Source organism: Dendrobium catenatum, unplaced genomic scaffold (genome assembly GCF_001605985.2).
Source record: "Dendrobium catenatum unplaced genomic scaffold, ASM160598v2 original_scaffold_246168, whole genome shotgun sequence".
Classification (NCBI taxonomy): domain Eukaryota; kingdom Viridiplantae; phylum Streptophyta; class Magnoliopsida; order Asparagales; family Orchidaceae; genus Dendrobium; species Dendrobium catenatum.
Window position 1 is genome coordinate 3501 of NW_021564574.1, and position 14543 is coordinate 18043.

The 14543-nt window shown below is 35.2% G+C and overlaps 1 protein-coding gene across 1 annotated transcript; it reads left to right on the forward strand.

The window, feature by feature from the left end:
- Window positions 1–4210: 4210 nt before the first annotated feature.
- LOC110099324 (nudix hydrolase 3-like) lies at window positions 4211–11649 on the forward strand (the record flags this gene model as incomplete). Its single annotated transcript, XM_020826435.1, has 4 exons — window positions 4211–4292; window positions 4523–4588; window positions 11410–11487; window positions 11554–11649. Coding segments are annotated over 4 exons (322 nt in total), but the record flags the coding sequence as incomplete, so codon positions are not given.
- Between the last annotated feature and the right edge of the window lie 2894 nt (window positions 11650–14543).

Below are 14543 nucleotides of genomic sequence, written 5' to 3' on the forward strand. Positions count from 1 at the left end.
CGGCCCCATATTGTGGGACAAGGCTTGATGTTGTTGTTGTTGTTGTTGTATGTACATTATTTCGAATAATCCATGTTACATTCCGTGGGCTTTATTTTTGGTAAACTTTACGAGTGGATGTTACTATGGCTAGTCTATTTAGGCCATTTGTGGCAAGCATGGTTTAAAATTGCGCAATATGAGGCTCGCCTTGAGGCCCGCCTTTACGCAATTCTAGTAAAAAATGCCTCGATGCTTACGCCTCGAGTTTTTTTATGAGGCTTGCGCCTCAACTTGGTTGAGGCCCGCCTCGCCTCACTGGCATGAGGCTTACGCATCACGCTATGTATATTAAAACTTACATAAATCTTGAAGTAAATGCCCGACATTGGACTCTATAGGAGAGGAGGAAGGGGAGAGAGCAGTTCATCATAATGATGATTCAAATGAAGAACCCCTTAGTGATGACAGTGCTAATGACTTATGAGTTCTTATGTGATATGTCATTGCTATTTATTTTTGGAAATTGAAATTATATTTTAATGAAAATAATACTGAGATTTGAGAAAGATAGAATTTTGAGTTGAACTATATTTCATGTTGTCTTATTATTGGGATATTTTGATTTCACTTCATATCTCATGCTTTTTTATGTTTTATATTATGCATTCATTAGTATATAAAAAAATTATCATTTTATGTTTACGCAATCTTTTGATTTTGAGGCTTACGCCTCAAAACGCCTTGAGGCTTACGCCTCAAAACGCCTTGAGGCTTACGCCTCGCCTCATGAATGAAAAACGCCTCAATACCCGAATACGCAATTTCAAACATTGGTGGCAAGAGTTCTACTTGAATTGTATGTTTCATTGGATTGAACTCATAATATTCAACCAATTTTAGGCTTTACTTTGGTGTCAAAGTCTATTGCCCCTGCACTTGCTAGACCTATGGATATGATTATCACATGATTAGCAAACAACAACATTGATCTTGATCCTCTCCACTAGTAGCTTCTCATTTCCCTACAATTACTGAATGCACTAATGGTGTTGACACTAGCGGATATGAAGTTTCAAATCCTCTTTCCTGGACAGGGCGGGAGTAAGAAAAACCTTCATCGTCATTCCCCAGTATTCACCAGGTTTCAAACAGTGCATTTTAAATGAGTGTTTTTGTTGTTTTACTGATTTTCTGAAGGATCTTTCATCCTTGACCATTATATTGTCGTTGTTTTCTCTTATGCATTTATCTTTTTTGTTGGCAATTCTTTGTATTCGTCTTTTATTGTAATTGTATCATTTTCTGCCTATAAAATTAGGATTTATCATATAAATGAAATATAATATACAACTTAGTAAAATTTGATGCTTGCATGTCAATATGGGTTCCAGTCAACTTTTTGGGTTTTATCCATCACATTTTTTCATTGGCCCTAAGCTTCATGTTGATTATTAGGAAATTTTGAAGTTTGTCGTTGGAGATGATATACAAACTTAAGGGAAAATTCTATAAGATGGTAGTGAGGCCTGCAATGCTTTATGGTGCTGAATGTTGGCCATTAAAAGAGAAGCATAATACTAAGTTAAGTGTGGCAGAGATGAGGATGCTCAGGTGGATGAGTGGCTTTACCCTTAGAGATAGGATACGAAATGAGCATATACGTGAAAAGGTTGGAGTAGCTCCAGTAGAAGATAAGATTAGAGAGAGTCGCCTTAGATGGTTTGGCCACATAAAACGGCGGCCTTCCAATGACCCTGTTAGGAGAGTAGAGGTATTAGATTTGACTTATGTTAAGAAAGGTAGAGGCATACCTAAAAAGACTTGGTTAGAAAATATTAGGAATGACCTTTCTTTATTAAATTTAAATGAGAATTTGACCTTTAATAGGACACAATGGAGAAAAAGGATTCATGTTGTGGGATAAAGGCTTGATGTTGTTGTTGTTGTCGTCGTCGTTGGAGTTGATATTCAATTAGAAATCTTCAAATAGTAAATATGTATACTATGATACAATTCATTTTTAAGGTGTATAACACCTTTACGAAAGCAGCAGATTTAATTAATAACCAGGCATTAAAATGCTAATTTTTGGCCTATTTGCACTAGCCAAGTGGGATGAAGATGGGGACTGGGGTTTCAGTTGGGTGTCATGAAATAAAATTGAAATTTAAAGCCTTTTATGCAAAAACCAAAGCACTTTAAGTGTACAGGAGTATGAATAACATAACCAAATATAGATTGCAAATATGTAAAATATAGGAGTGAAGGGTTGAGTAAATGAATAATTAAAATAGATTAATGTTAAAAATTGATATGCACATGAGTGAATGAAGCTATCTGAATGCATGATTCTGGAAAGTAAGGGTAAAGAATAGAGCAAGTTAAATGGCATGAGGATTTATAGTGGCTCAGCAAGTGTAAATCCACTCAGCTTGGCCCTTCTTATGAATTCATCCATCAATCCTTGGCATTATGGGTGAAAACCTCACAACATTCTTTGGCTGGGCTCAAGAATCAGATGACCACGATCTTTTTCATAGATGAAAAACCCTTTCACCACTTCATTTTCAAGGCTCAACCCTTCCGAAGAAGATGCCAAACCCGTTACAAAAGCAATTAGTGGAGATAATGCAAACTAACTAGCAACTAGAATAGAAGTTCAAATAGAGAAGATATATGGAATGAGGAACACTACAAATAATAAATTACCAAGCTTAAAACTTATTTTTAATAAAAAATATTTCATGTTAAAATAAAAGCTTATGAAAAGATCATATTCTTATTTTGCTTCCGAACCATTGATCTGTTAATGCTCAAGAGTACTTGCGTGAAGGTATGAAAGATTATGCAAAAGAATCTTATGAATTTCTAAACATAAAATCCCGAAATTCAGTTTCTTTGGAAAGATGACAGCCAAGTATGAGAAACACTTTTGCTAAGTTTCCAAGTTAACGAACTCTTTAAGATTAATATTATTTTCTTGAAAATATACAAGTTGGACAAAAGGCTCTAAAGCTTACTTAAAATAAAGTCAAGAGAAGGAAAGAGCTTTTAGTTTCAAAGCTATTGTTTCTAGATGCCAGGTTGCATGGAAGAGTTTCTATGCATTTTTTAGGTCACTTTCAAATTTATTGATTCTAGATACTGGTTAGCATGAAGACCCATTTGAGAATATAATAAAAGGGCTAGTTCTGCTTTCAGTTATCACTTGAAGAATGGAGTAGAGAGAAAGACAAATTCTTGGATCCATTTTTGAAAGGGATTGGAAACCAAAGGTTCAAAAAGACCCATGAAATAGTGAAAAAAAAAAAAGCAGATTGGGATGTCTCAAGAAAGCCACATAGTAGGATCCAAGGAATCAATGTCTCTAATTATATGTTTATGCCAAGGACATAGGAGCGAAGGACCAAGGAAAATCTTATCTGTTGGACCCATGGATTTGTATGTTCAAAATAAATTTAACCTCCATGATTGCAAGTAGCCAACCTGAAAGACTAGTCCAAATTCTGCTGAACTTGTTCAAAGATTGCAGATTATGCAACTTGCTTTCACCCAATCGGTTTGCCAACTTTAAACCGTTCAAGTTCACGGTGAACTTGGTTGCCTTATTTAATGTATTTTTAACCAAATATTTAACTAAAAAAATATAAACAAGTTTGGCAATCCTATTATGCACACATAATAATACCAAAGTGATAAAAATGTTGATATTGAAGGTTGTTCTTCATTATTTTTGGCTTTATTGACTTCAAATTTAACCTTTCTCTCATGAAGTGCTTGTAATATCTTTATCTAAACTAATTTTAATGATTGCCAATGGAGTTTTGGAATGCGTATCAAAGAACTTGTCTTTGCATACCTAAAGTTGAGAATTAGTCCAATAAATACTTTCGAAGTCAATATGTTAAACAATTAAGCCTTTGAGATATCCTTTGGCATTAAATGTAATTAGCTCTTGCTCATCTTGGATGTATTCAAGCTCGGATCTAAAGAACTTATCTTTGCACACCTAAAATAGAGTACTCCGTCAAGTAATGTAGAAATCTGCAAACCATTGAGCATTGGGAGATATTCTTAGGTGGGTAATGCTATCAAATATTTCTGTAATTTTATTTTTATTGAACAATAGATGCTACCTGCACTATTGATACGTGTTTTCTGTACGAACACCTTTTATATTGTTTATGGGTCTATATTCCAATGAATTCTTTTTCTTTAATCTTGCAAGCCTGAAGAAGTTGCTGAAAACTAAAGCAGATGCTTTTTTGTCAAATGACTATTATGAGTCTGATGTTGCTTGGATGGAATTGGTTAGTATACCACTCTTAGATTGTGCATGATTTATTCATCCTTGTCATTTTGTATTTATTGTGTTTAGCATCTTTCAGATTACTGAGTTATATCTTTTTCTCTAATATGATAAAAAAGTCACTAAGAATATGTTATTAACCTTTCTCTTCTAGATTTCCTTCTTTTTGAACTCCTTATTCAAAAAGGTTTCCTACTTTTTTACTTTCCCGCTTATTATTTTTTGTTTCAGGATTCAAAATTGGATGTAACAATTGGACCGTATGAGACATATGAAGATGGGATTTTTGGATATAAGGTACATTTTGATTAAGTATGTCTATTATGGTATTCTGCTGTCACTTGGATATAAAATACGGACCATCATTCTTTGGACTAATGTCCAAGTTTGCCTCAACATATTGCTTATATTTATCCTTATGTATGTATGATTTTATGTCAGTTTTATGTGGTATGTTGTTGACCACTAACCAGCCCCACCTCATGCACATTTCACCAAAACTATGCGACTACACACGACACAACCTACACCCCCTTTCATTTTCACAAAACCGCGTGCAAAGAACCGCTCCATTCATTCAAACCCAAGCAGAAATTGAAGAAGGAATTTGTCTACCTTCTTGCTCTCTCGTGTCTCTCGGTTCACGCACCCAAGAACGCACACAATCTTCTGCTACCGTCTTTGACTTCGATCTGTACGTAGGTTCCTGTACTGTCTTTGGGAGTTGTTTTGTGTTGACTGCTGGTCTTCCTCTTCCCCTTACCTGATTGGTTTGGTTGGAGGTGGAAGTTGGCTGTTTGGCTCCCCTTTCTCTCCTATAAATTTGAGGTGTTTTTATCTTGAGAAGGTTGTTGATTAACTTGAGATAAGTTGCTAAAAATCTGAGGGTTTCTTCTCTTGGAAAAGCTTGAGAGCTTGTTCCACCTCTTCCTCCTCTCTAGTTCGTCTTGGATTCTAATCTCTTCTTCTCTACGCAAGTTCCACTCCACTTGTATCCTTCTTGAACTATTGGGAGATGTTTGTTGGCTGATTTGGAGACATTTGCCGGAAGAGTTTTGTTGGACGTTGGACCTTTCTTGCTGTAGTGGACCCTTGGTTTGCAAGCCTAAGCACTTTATCATATTTTTCCTACTTCTCGTTGCATGTGAGGAAATCGCTTGCCAGTTGTTCTGAGGATAGTGTTTTTATTTTATAATTTTATTTCGTTTGATTCGACTTTTCGTTTATTTTGGTGTTTGCTTAGATATTTGCATACTAGATTGAATCGAGTTTGGTTTTCATTTGTCATAGTGTTCTCCTATTTGACTTTTCTTTATAGTTTGCCCGCATCAAGTTTGATATCAGAGTGAGTTAGCAAATCCTTGGTTTGTGTGTCTCTTTCCTAAGAAAACAAAAAAAAGGCTAATAATCAAGGGGATTGACAACAAATGATGCAACCGGGTAGAGGAAGCCACAGGAAAACAGCCAGGGAAGAAATCAGAAAGCCAACACAGAAACCGGGTAGGGGCAGCCACAGGAAAGCAACCAGGGAGGAACCTAAAAAGCCAACACTGGGGACCGGAACTAGCACCCAGCAACTAGTCATGGGAACAACATAAGGGAAAAACCGAGGGGACACAAGAAGGGAAAAGGCAAGCTCCACTCCTCATAATGAGCTGAAAGAAGAATAACTTTTCAAATTTATGAGCTAAGTAGTGCAATTACTCCTCCAAATAATGAGTTAAACATCAGCTCAAGCATTAATGAGTTATCACCAAGAAGATCCCAAGTTTTCAGCTTAAAAACAAAGCAACCAAAGTCTAACCCAAGAGCAGCCAAAGCCCAAACTGAGAGGCAGCAAGCAGCCCAAAGAACAAAAGAACCCAAAATGCTAGCAAACTCATTACTTGCCATGCCCAAGCACATCCTACCATGGTCATTGGATGTTTTCCATCATTGGATAATACAACTAATATTCAAATTACATCAAAACAAAATAAGCCAAAATATGAATGCATCAATCCTGCAGCTCGATCTCAGCCGCATGCAAGACCTACTGCACACGATCGCTCTCGCAATCCGACCCGATCCCCCTCTCATGTTTCATCTCCGGCCCCTCAGCCGCATAAGAGACCTAACATGATCTACCCCCGTCCAAGTGCATGACTATGCGTCCAACACCCACTTTCATCCGTACCATCCCTCTCGTCTCCCTCAACAGCAAGCATAAGACCCAATTGACCTCGTTACTGGCTCTCCACGCCCACTCAATCTCTCCTTCACGCATGCAGACGCCCGTAAACCCACCTCCCAACTCGAGCCTTCTCTCATTCACTTGATTCTGCATGTAGGAATTCACACCCTACATACTCGACCGACCTGACCCAGTCTCCTACTCCCGCTGACCCGGCATACCCTGCGACTGATCTCGTTACCAGATCCAACCACTGATTCTCCATCTACCTATATATATTTATGTATATTATTATATAAAAAAGAACAGGTATACATTTTCTTTCATGCTTGCTTAAACAACATGTATTGAAGACATGCGCTGTTGTATCTTTGATCCAGCTAGGAGAAGACCAAAGAAGCTAGCCCTATGCTGTTGTATATTTGATCCGGCTAAGAGAAATGAACATACGAAGACTTCGCGCCTTCGTATCTTTGATCTAGTCGGGAAAATTGAAACGTAAGTGCCTCCCTAACCTCCCTTCGTGGGGAGGGGACCTCGGGAGATTGACGGATTTTCAAATGTCAAAGGACCTATATATTGAATAAGAATAAAAAAATATTTAAAATAATAAAATAAAAATGGGAAGAAAAACTTCTTGATATTGAACATGTGCCTTATAAAATCTCATAGAGAAGTTGCAAGCCCTTTTGAGAATGTTTCTTGGATTTCCCCTTGAAATTACAACACAGTGAAATGTTCAATCCAAAGGAGATACAACTTCAAGCAAAACTACTTCTAAGACCTCTAAGAATTTGAATGTTTTAGGAAATTTAGAAGACATCACTATTGACCTAACCAATAGAGAGGGGAATAACTCACGATACAACAAACCGATGATGACCGTGTTGAATGTACATCTCAACCAGAGAGTTCAATTCTCAAAGCCTATTAAAATTTCAAAATCTAATATCCACCAAATTCTAAATATTTAAATGGAAATTTAATCACAAAAAAATTTAAAAATAAAATACATCCACACTTCGCAATAGTTTGATGATGATGATGCATTGAAGAATAATTCAGCTTACAAAGAGCTGATATCTTTTAGAATGTATTACTTTAATTCATTCTCAGTAGATTCATTGCTAGCAGAGACATGGCAAGTGCCCTCTAATCAGGTGGTTTTACTTCAAAATGGCACAACCATATTATGGTCATGGCCAAAGCTTGTATGTTTCCTAATAGTGAAAATCCCCTTGAGTAATGAAATTATAGGGTGCACGATATGAAACCTCCTGTTAACAAAGGTTGACTTAAATTCATCACCTTAGAAAAACTTCCACCCTGTGTCTACAAGATATTCTTGGACAAAGCAACCTTTGGTTGCTGACAAGATTCCTTCTGTCAGGTTGGGTCAACTATTTCCTTTGACTAAGTAGACCACAGATCATAATAGTTTGGGACGACGGAATCATGGGATCTTGATCAGGCCTGTCATCATTCTCCCATCACCCGTTTTAAGTTTATGGTGATGAATTTCAAATCATGAACTCCAAAATTCAAACCCTAAAATTGTTGATACTATACACTAGTTAATTATTGCGAGCTATTTAATGACTAGCCTTTATCAAAAGTTCTCTCTCGTTATTGGGAGGGTAATTAAAATGAGGGTGAAATCTATGGGCAGTGTCTTATCTAAAAACCCAATTTCCTTTCTGAAAATTTACCCCTGAACCTAAATATGTTAAAACTCTCCCAGTCAATAAAAGAAGGCGCGACGAGGCCGGGGTACGAATTTTAGAGCCCACATTTGTTAGTTAATCTTATTTTCAGGTCTTAGTGTGTAATCATCTTCTCCAAGGTGTGTGGGTGCTAATTTTTCCTGTTGTTAAGGTTCATGGAAGTTATTGCCAAGATTCCTATGCCATAGTAACTCCCGCCCCATAGAATTTGGGAAGGAAAAAAAAAACTTCATCAGGGTTCTGAAGATGTCTCTACATTTATCTGTGTAAACCTTACATCTAATTGTTACATTTCTTGTGTTATTTTGAATATTATGTTTTGTAGACATTTCAACATTTTTATCTCTTTATGATGCCTGTATATTTCGACATTGTTGTATTTCGCATTCTAAAAAGAGCATCAAGGTTTTAGTAATTCAACATTGCTTACTATTAGGGGATTTTCTTTCAAAAGCAATATTTATGATATTCATTTAAGTGAATACAAATATAAACAAATTTCCCTTCTAACTGCTACTTTCTGCTGTCAGGTATTTTTTTTTTTTAATTTAAAACCTCAAAGGTATTTAATTACTGGCATGCAATACTAGTTGTTTGATAAAATCGCTATCAAGCTAGGATTCCATATATTTTTGTTTTATTCTGATCGAAGTTTTAGTTAATTTAAAAGATTGGTGTTGGCTCAAGAAAAAATGGCGCGTTGGCATGAATCCCGCTTTGTAGTTGTAGGATCCCATTCTCCTTAAGTTATATTGTAATTACCATATTTTTCCTGAGGGTAGTGTCAGGGTTTAATTAGATTTGGGTTCTTACTTCCCATGAGCGCAAGTACTCATTGTTAATTGCCCCTCTTAACACGTAAGAGAGAACTCTCGATTAAGTATGAATAAATTGTAGGCCTTTTAGTCTCAATCGTGGGAAAATTGAAGGTAAACCCTATCAATATCCCATGATTATGTATTCCCGGGCACACCTTAGGTTTCAGTCTACTAATACTAATAATTTTTTATCGTAGTGTCCAGGTAATCTAATTAGAAGTTATGGGTTGCCTTCTCTCATGGATCTTGAGTAGACTGAGGTGGTTAGATGTGGGTTTTAGTTGTATTGGATTTTTGGTGTTTACATCCATTAGAATACTCAATAGTTGGTTTGGTTTGAGATTTATGATTTAATTTAGTAGTTACCGAGAAGTTTGATTTGAAGCTGGTCTTGCAGCTTCTCTTGGAAGTAGTCTGGGTGTTTGAATTTGAGTCGATTTTCATTGAAAGTAGCCCGAATGGCGGTCTTATGACTTTTATTAGAAGTAGCTCATTTGTGGGTCTTAAAACCTAGCCCTATAAGCTAAGATGCCCAATTGTTTTGACTTAGTTGAGATTTTTGTGATATTGCATTTTATTTAGAGATTTTCTAAATTGTGGGTCTTACTATTTCACTTAGGATATATGGTTTGAAAATTAGGTACAAGCGGATCAGGGCTATTCACACGTGATGTAGGCACAAACGGAGATGTTAGGATGTGTGCTGCTCTTGTGTGGGATCGAGCGGATGAGAGTAGGGTGTCTGACAAGTTTGGGATTCCGGCATGGAAGGTAAGCAGGTCTGAGCAGGCTGTTTCTTCACACGATAGGAGATGTATAGAAAGAAAGATCTGAAGCACACAGTGTTCAGAGAAGAATTCTCAATAACCCGTAAGTTTCAGTTTTTTTTTTAGTTCGATTTCAGCGCTCTTTTATAGATCAGATTTGTCAAAGGCAAGTTATCTTGCCAAAATGCCGTGTCATTTGAGCTCATAACCGTATCAGTGGGATTGGATTAGGATCTTGAAGAAACACATCTCTTCAATTTAAAAAAAATTAGTTCTCTTTTTTTTTTTTTTATTTGCCAACAATTGTGTTGATTTTTTTCTTCGTTTCTATGAAGCGTAATTTCAATGTTAAGAGATGCAATTAAAAAGCATTGCTTCCATAATCGATGGCATCTTCTTTGTTTGTATACCATGCAGTACCATATTCTTCATGGAATGCATCTCAATAGGTATTTGAAATAGACAATGGATAATGTGCTAATAAATGGCAATAATATTACCATAATGTCAGGGAGAATTTCTTGAATATACTTTTCAAAATCTGGAGTTGGGATGAGCGAGAGTTTATATGTAAATGATCAGCTTTTCCATCCTGTAGAGAATAACCTTTATTTTATATAACACTATTTTGTTAAGTAGTTCTCCCTCATAAAATGCCTAGATATACAAAAACTTCAAAAGGGATGGTGGAATTGTTGATGAAGAATAGTATGAAATTTTTATTACCATACTTTCTATAAGATTAATGAATATTGGACTTAGAAAAAATATTTTAATTGTAATGCGTTCGCTTGCAGATCTGTATTTAAATAGTTCTATGTTTAAATATAAAATATATTCTCATTTTATAATTGACCTTAATTATTCTAATTTTGGGGTTGGCTTTTTGACTTCTTATTTTTCATTCATTCTTTGTTGAGCTCAACAAGAAGTATTAAACCTATGTCACAAAGTCTTTTGAACTGCTATCCATATTATCTTAGGCCCAACCTGTTCCTTCTCAATCATTTTACACTAATTTTAACTACTTGTCTAATGGATGCATTTTTCTCCCTTCGATGTATATGTTCGTACCATTTCAGTCATTTTTCAATATCTTATCTCCAATAGATACTCTTTCTCCTAGACATTTAATATAGCCATTCTCAAATTTAACCTTCCTAGTTTTTTCATGCATATCCATTTTAATATTGTCATTTCTACCACACTTAACTTAGTTAAACATCTTTTCTATTGCCAAAACTCCTGTCCATATAATATAGAAAACCTATTTGCAAATTTCTAAAATTCACCTTTCTCTCTTCATGATGTTCTCTTCTTGCGTAGTACTTTGGAAGCATTTTATCATTGTAATCACCCAACTATAACTATAGAAGTTATATCATCATTTATACCCTCTTTTTTGTATATAGTTCTAAAATATTCAAATTTATCACACCTGGTTATCCCTTTATCATCAAACAATATTGATTGATAATTGTTAATATCCCATACTCTAAAATTGCGTATTGTTCTCAATCTTTATTCTAATAATCCTAATCCTTTTATGCTCTAAACATTTTTTACATTTTGTTTCAATGGCATTCTATTAATTGTTTTTCTCTAATTTGCTTGACCTCATGGTTCTATTATAAAGGCTACATTTGAAGCGTTCATTGGAATACGTGATGATGTTGCAACTTCTCAAGTTAAACTTTTTGGGGACCATTTGCAGGTATACTTCTTTTAACATTAGAATGTACTTTCTGTTTATAGATACTGAATCGAATGGTGAAACCAGCTTTTGCAACAAAATCTTCCACTGGATGACATCTATAAAACAGGAGATATTGTTGCTGCTCCAATCCGTGTAATAAAGCTTATCTACAATGCCGGGGTGAGTCTTATGTTTCTTTTTTTCCTGAATAAATGGCCCCTTATATTTTTTATATCTTTTTATTTATGCATATGTGGGAAACAATCTCATACTTAGGTTGAGGAAATCATGCTTCATTCAATGGTGCCTATCTCTGTACTCCTTTTCCTGATAGAATAGCTTCTTTATTATCATAAAATGAAGTGAAGGTGCATTTATCTCTGGATGCAAGAAAAGCATCAGTTGTACTGATCTGCACTCCCAACTGTTGTCGTCATCATCATTAGCACCCATTTCCATTCATTCCTGTTGAGAGCACAAAGATTTGTTAGTGCTACACACCAACTATTGTATACAATTCAAGTTTCATTAGTTTTCATCAGACATTGGTTCATTTGGCTTCAACAGGATATGATGGTGCAAAATAAAATTATATAGAAATGCTGTACCCTTACTTGATTTACGGAAATTTAAACAATTTTTCTGATGCAAGGTTAAATGGTACTGTTTATGAAGTCTTGTGAGTTGTGTCACACTCACTTTTGTGGTGCAGAAGAGAGTAATACAAGGTTAAATGGTACTGTTTATGAAGTCTTGTGAGCTGTTTCTCACTCACTTTTGTTGTGCAGAAGAGAGTAAATGCGCTTGATCTTGCATTGGAATGCTGTGTGAGTAAAAACATGTAGGATTGTTGGTCGTTCGATAAACTAGATGATAGTGTAAGCTTGATATGATGGTACTACATTACACTTTTGCATGCAGCACCCAGGCGAAAAGCTAAACTCTATAATACGCATATGCAATTCCACTTGACTAATTTCTCGTGTTATGTAAGAGCTGTTTTAGTTGTTATAAGTTATTGTACAATATGTTGGATTTCCCTATGACCTTTGCATATGAAAATTAGCTAGATTGCAGTTTTCACCTGTAAAATGGAGAAGGTGAAGCATCAATAACGTTGGGAGCTGGAATTACTTTAAAATGAATTGAAAGTTTTGACAGAGTAGGCTACTATATTCAAAGGGCTTTGGAGATTTATTACCTTGAATTTCTATTAACACAGTAATTCATATATATCTTTTTAGACATGGTATACAACAACAACAATATCGAGCCTTTATCCCATTAGACATGGTATGCGACATAAAAATCTGAGCCATTATGTCCTTTGCCATGTAGTACAATTCTAGGCATTTCTTTCATGCTGACTTACATCCATGCCAATGATCCTCTTCCTTAAATCAGTACCTTTTTCCCTCCCTTGAGGGTAATACACCCAACTTCGAAGTTAGAACTTGTATTATAATGACCAGCAGTTATATTTTTAGGAATAGCTCCTTTATTACTCATTTTAACATAGATTTTTGTGCTCATAAACATAGACCCTCGTCTTGATTTTTAATCACCTCTATGCTATTTAGAAGATTTTTGGTCTGTTTTAATTTAGCGTCAGCATAAATCCCATGTTAATTTATCAGGAATAGATAAAATTTACATTGCGTAGAAGACTCATGAAAATACAAAAAGTTTATCATGTGTGATTGGTACAAGTGGCCACCTTTGTATTGTTCAATTGGTAGCAATGCCCCTGCACTTTAACGGAGTGGCTTGTCACACCCCATGAATGTTGGCCATTAAAAGAGAAGCATAATACTAAGTTAAGTGTGGCAGAGATGAGAATGCTCAAATGGATGAGTGGCTTTATCCTTAGAGATAGGATACGAAATGAGCATATACGTGAAAAGGTTGGAGTAGCTCTAGTAGAAGATAAGATTAGAGAGAGTCGTCTTAGATGGTTTGGTCACATAAAAAGGCGGCCTTCCGATAACACGGTTCGGAGAGTAGAGGTATTAGATTTGACTTGTGTTAAGAAAGGTAGGGGTAGACCTAAAAAGACTTGGTTATAAAATATTAGGAATGTCCTTTCTTTATTAGATTTAAACGAGAATTTGACTTTTAATGGGACACAATGGAGAAAAAGGATTCATGTAGCCGACCCCACGTAGTGGGATAAAGGCTTGATGTTGTAACTACAAAGCTTCTAATATACTTAAAGATTTTCTTATATATCATCAAATTTTTATCATAACATACCTGATAATGTTTTATCTTATAACAAAATTGTACTAAAAATATATAGTAGTCGATCAAAATATGATCCTCAGCCTGGTTTTACTTTATCTTTTCTTTTAGATGAAATAATATTTGATATAGGATATTGTATGAGCTAAAAAGCTTAACAAGGTTAACCACTCTAATACAGAAACCAAATATCATAAAAGTTCAATTATACCTATGAACTAGTCTAGTGTTTTACCTGTAATCCTTTTATGAACTAGTCTAGTGTTTTACCTGTAATCCTTTAAAATAAAAATACATGAATAACATCTTATTTTATAGTAAGTGAAATATCTAAGTGGAAATAAAACTTTTAACAGAATATTAGAGCTTAAAACATTGAAAATATGTGCAGGTTTCATGATGGACAATTTTTTTCTATTTTTTTATTACTTAACATAGATCATGTATTTGAGAGTAGGTTTATTTGCTATTACAAGCTTACAAGCTACATAATGTATTGAGGCCCTTTTATCTCTATAAGGGCCTATCTTTGTTGTCCCACCTGCATAGGTCATCATATATATTTTAACTTGAGGACCCTTTGGCCTTTATACGGGCTCACATTTCACACCCTGGTTATACAGGTTATATCATTGCCAATCTATCTATATACATGATCTTTCTTAAACTCATTTCATTTAATTACATTTTTTAGACATCTAGATGTATGCATCTTGTTTCACTTAAAATATTAAACGCCTACACTTTTAAATTTGAAATTGATTTAAAAGCTTTGAAGTTTAATTTGGAGAATGTTTCGATATAATTAGCTTACATGTAGATCTATCACATTA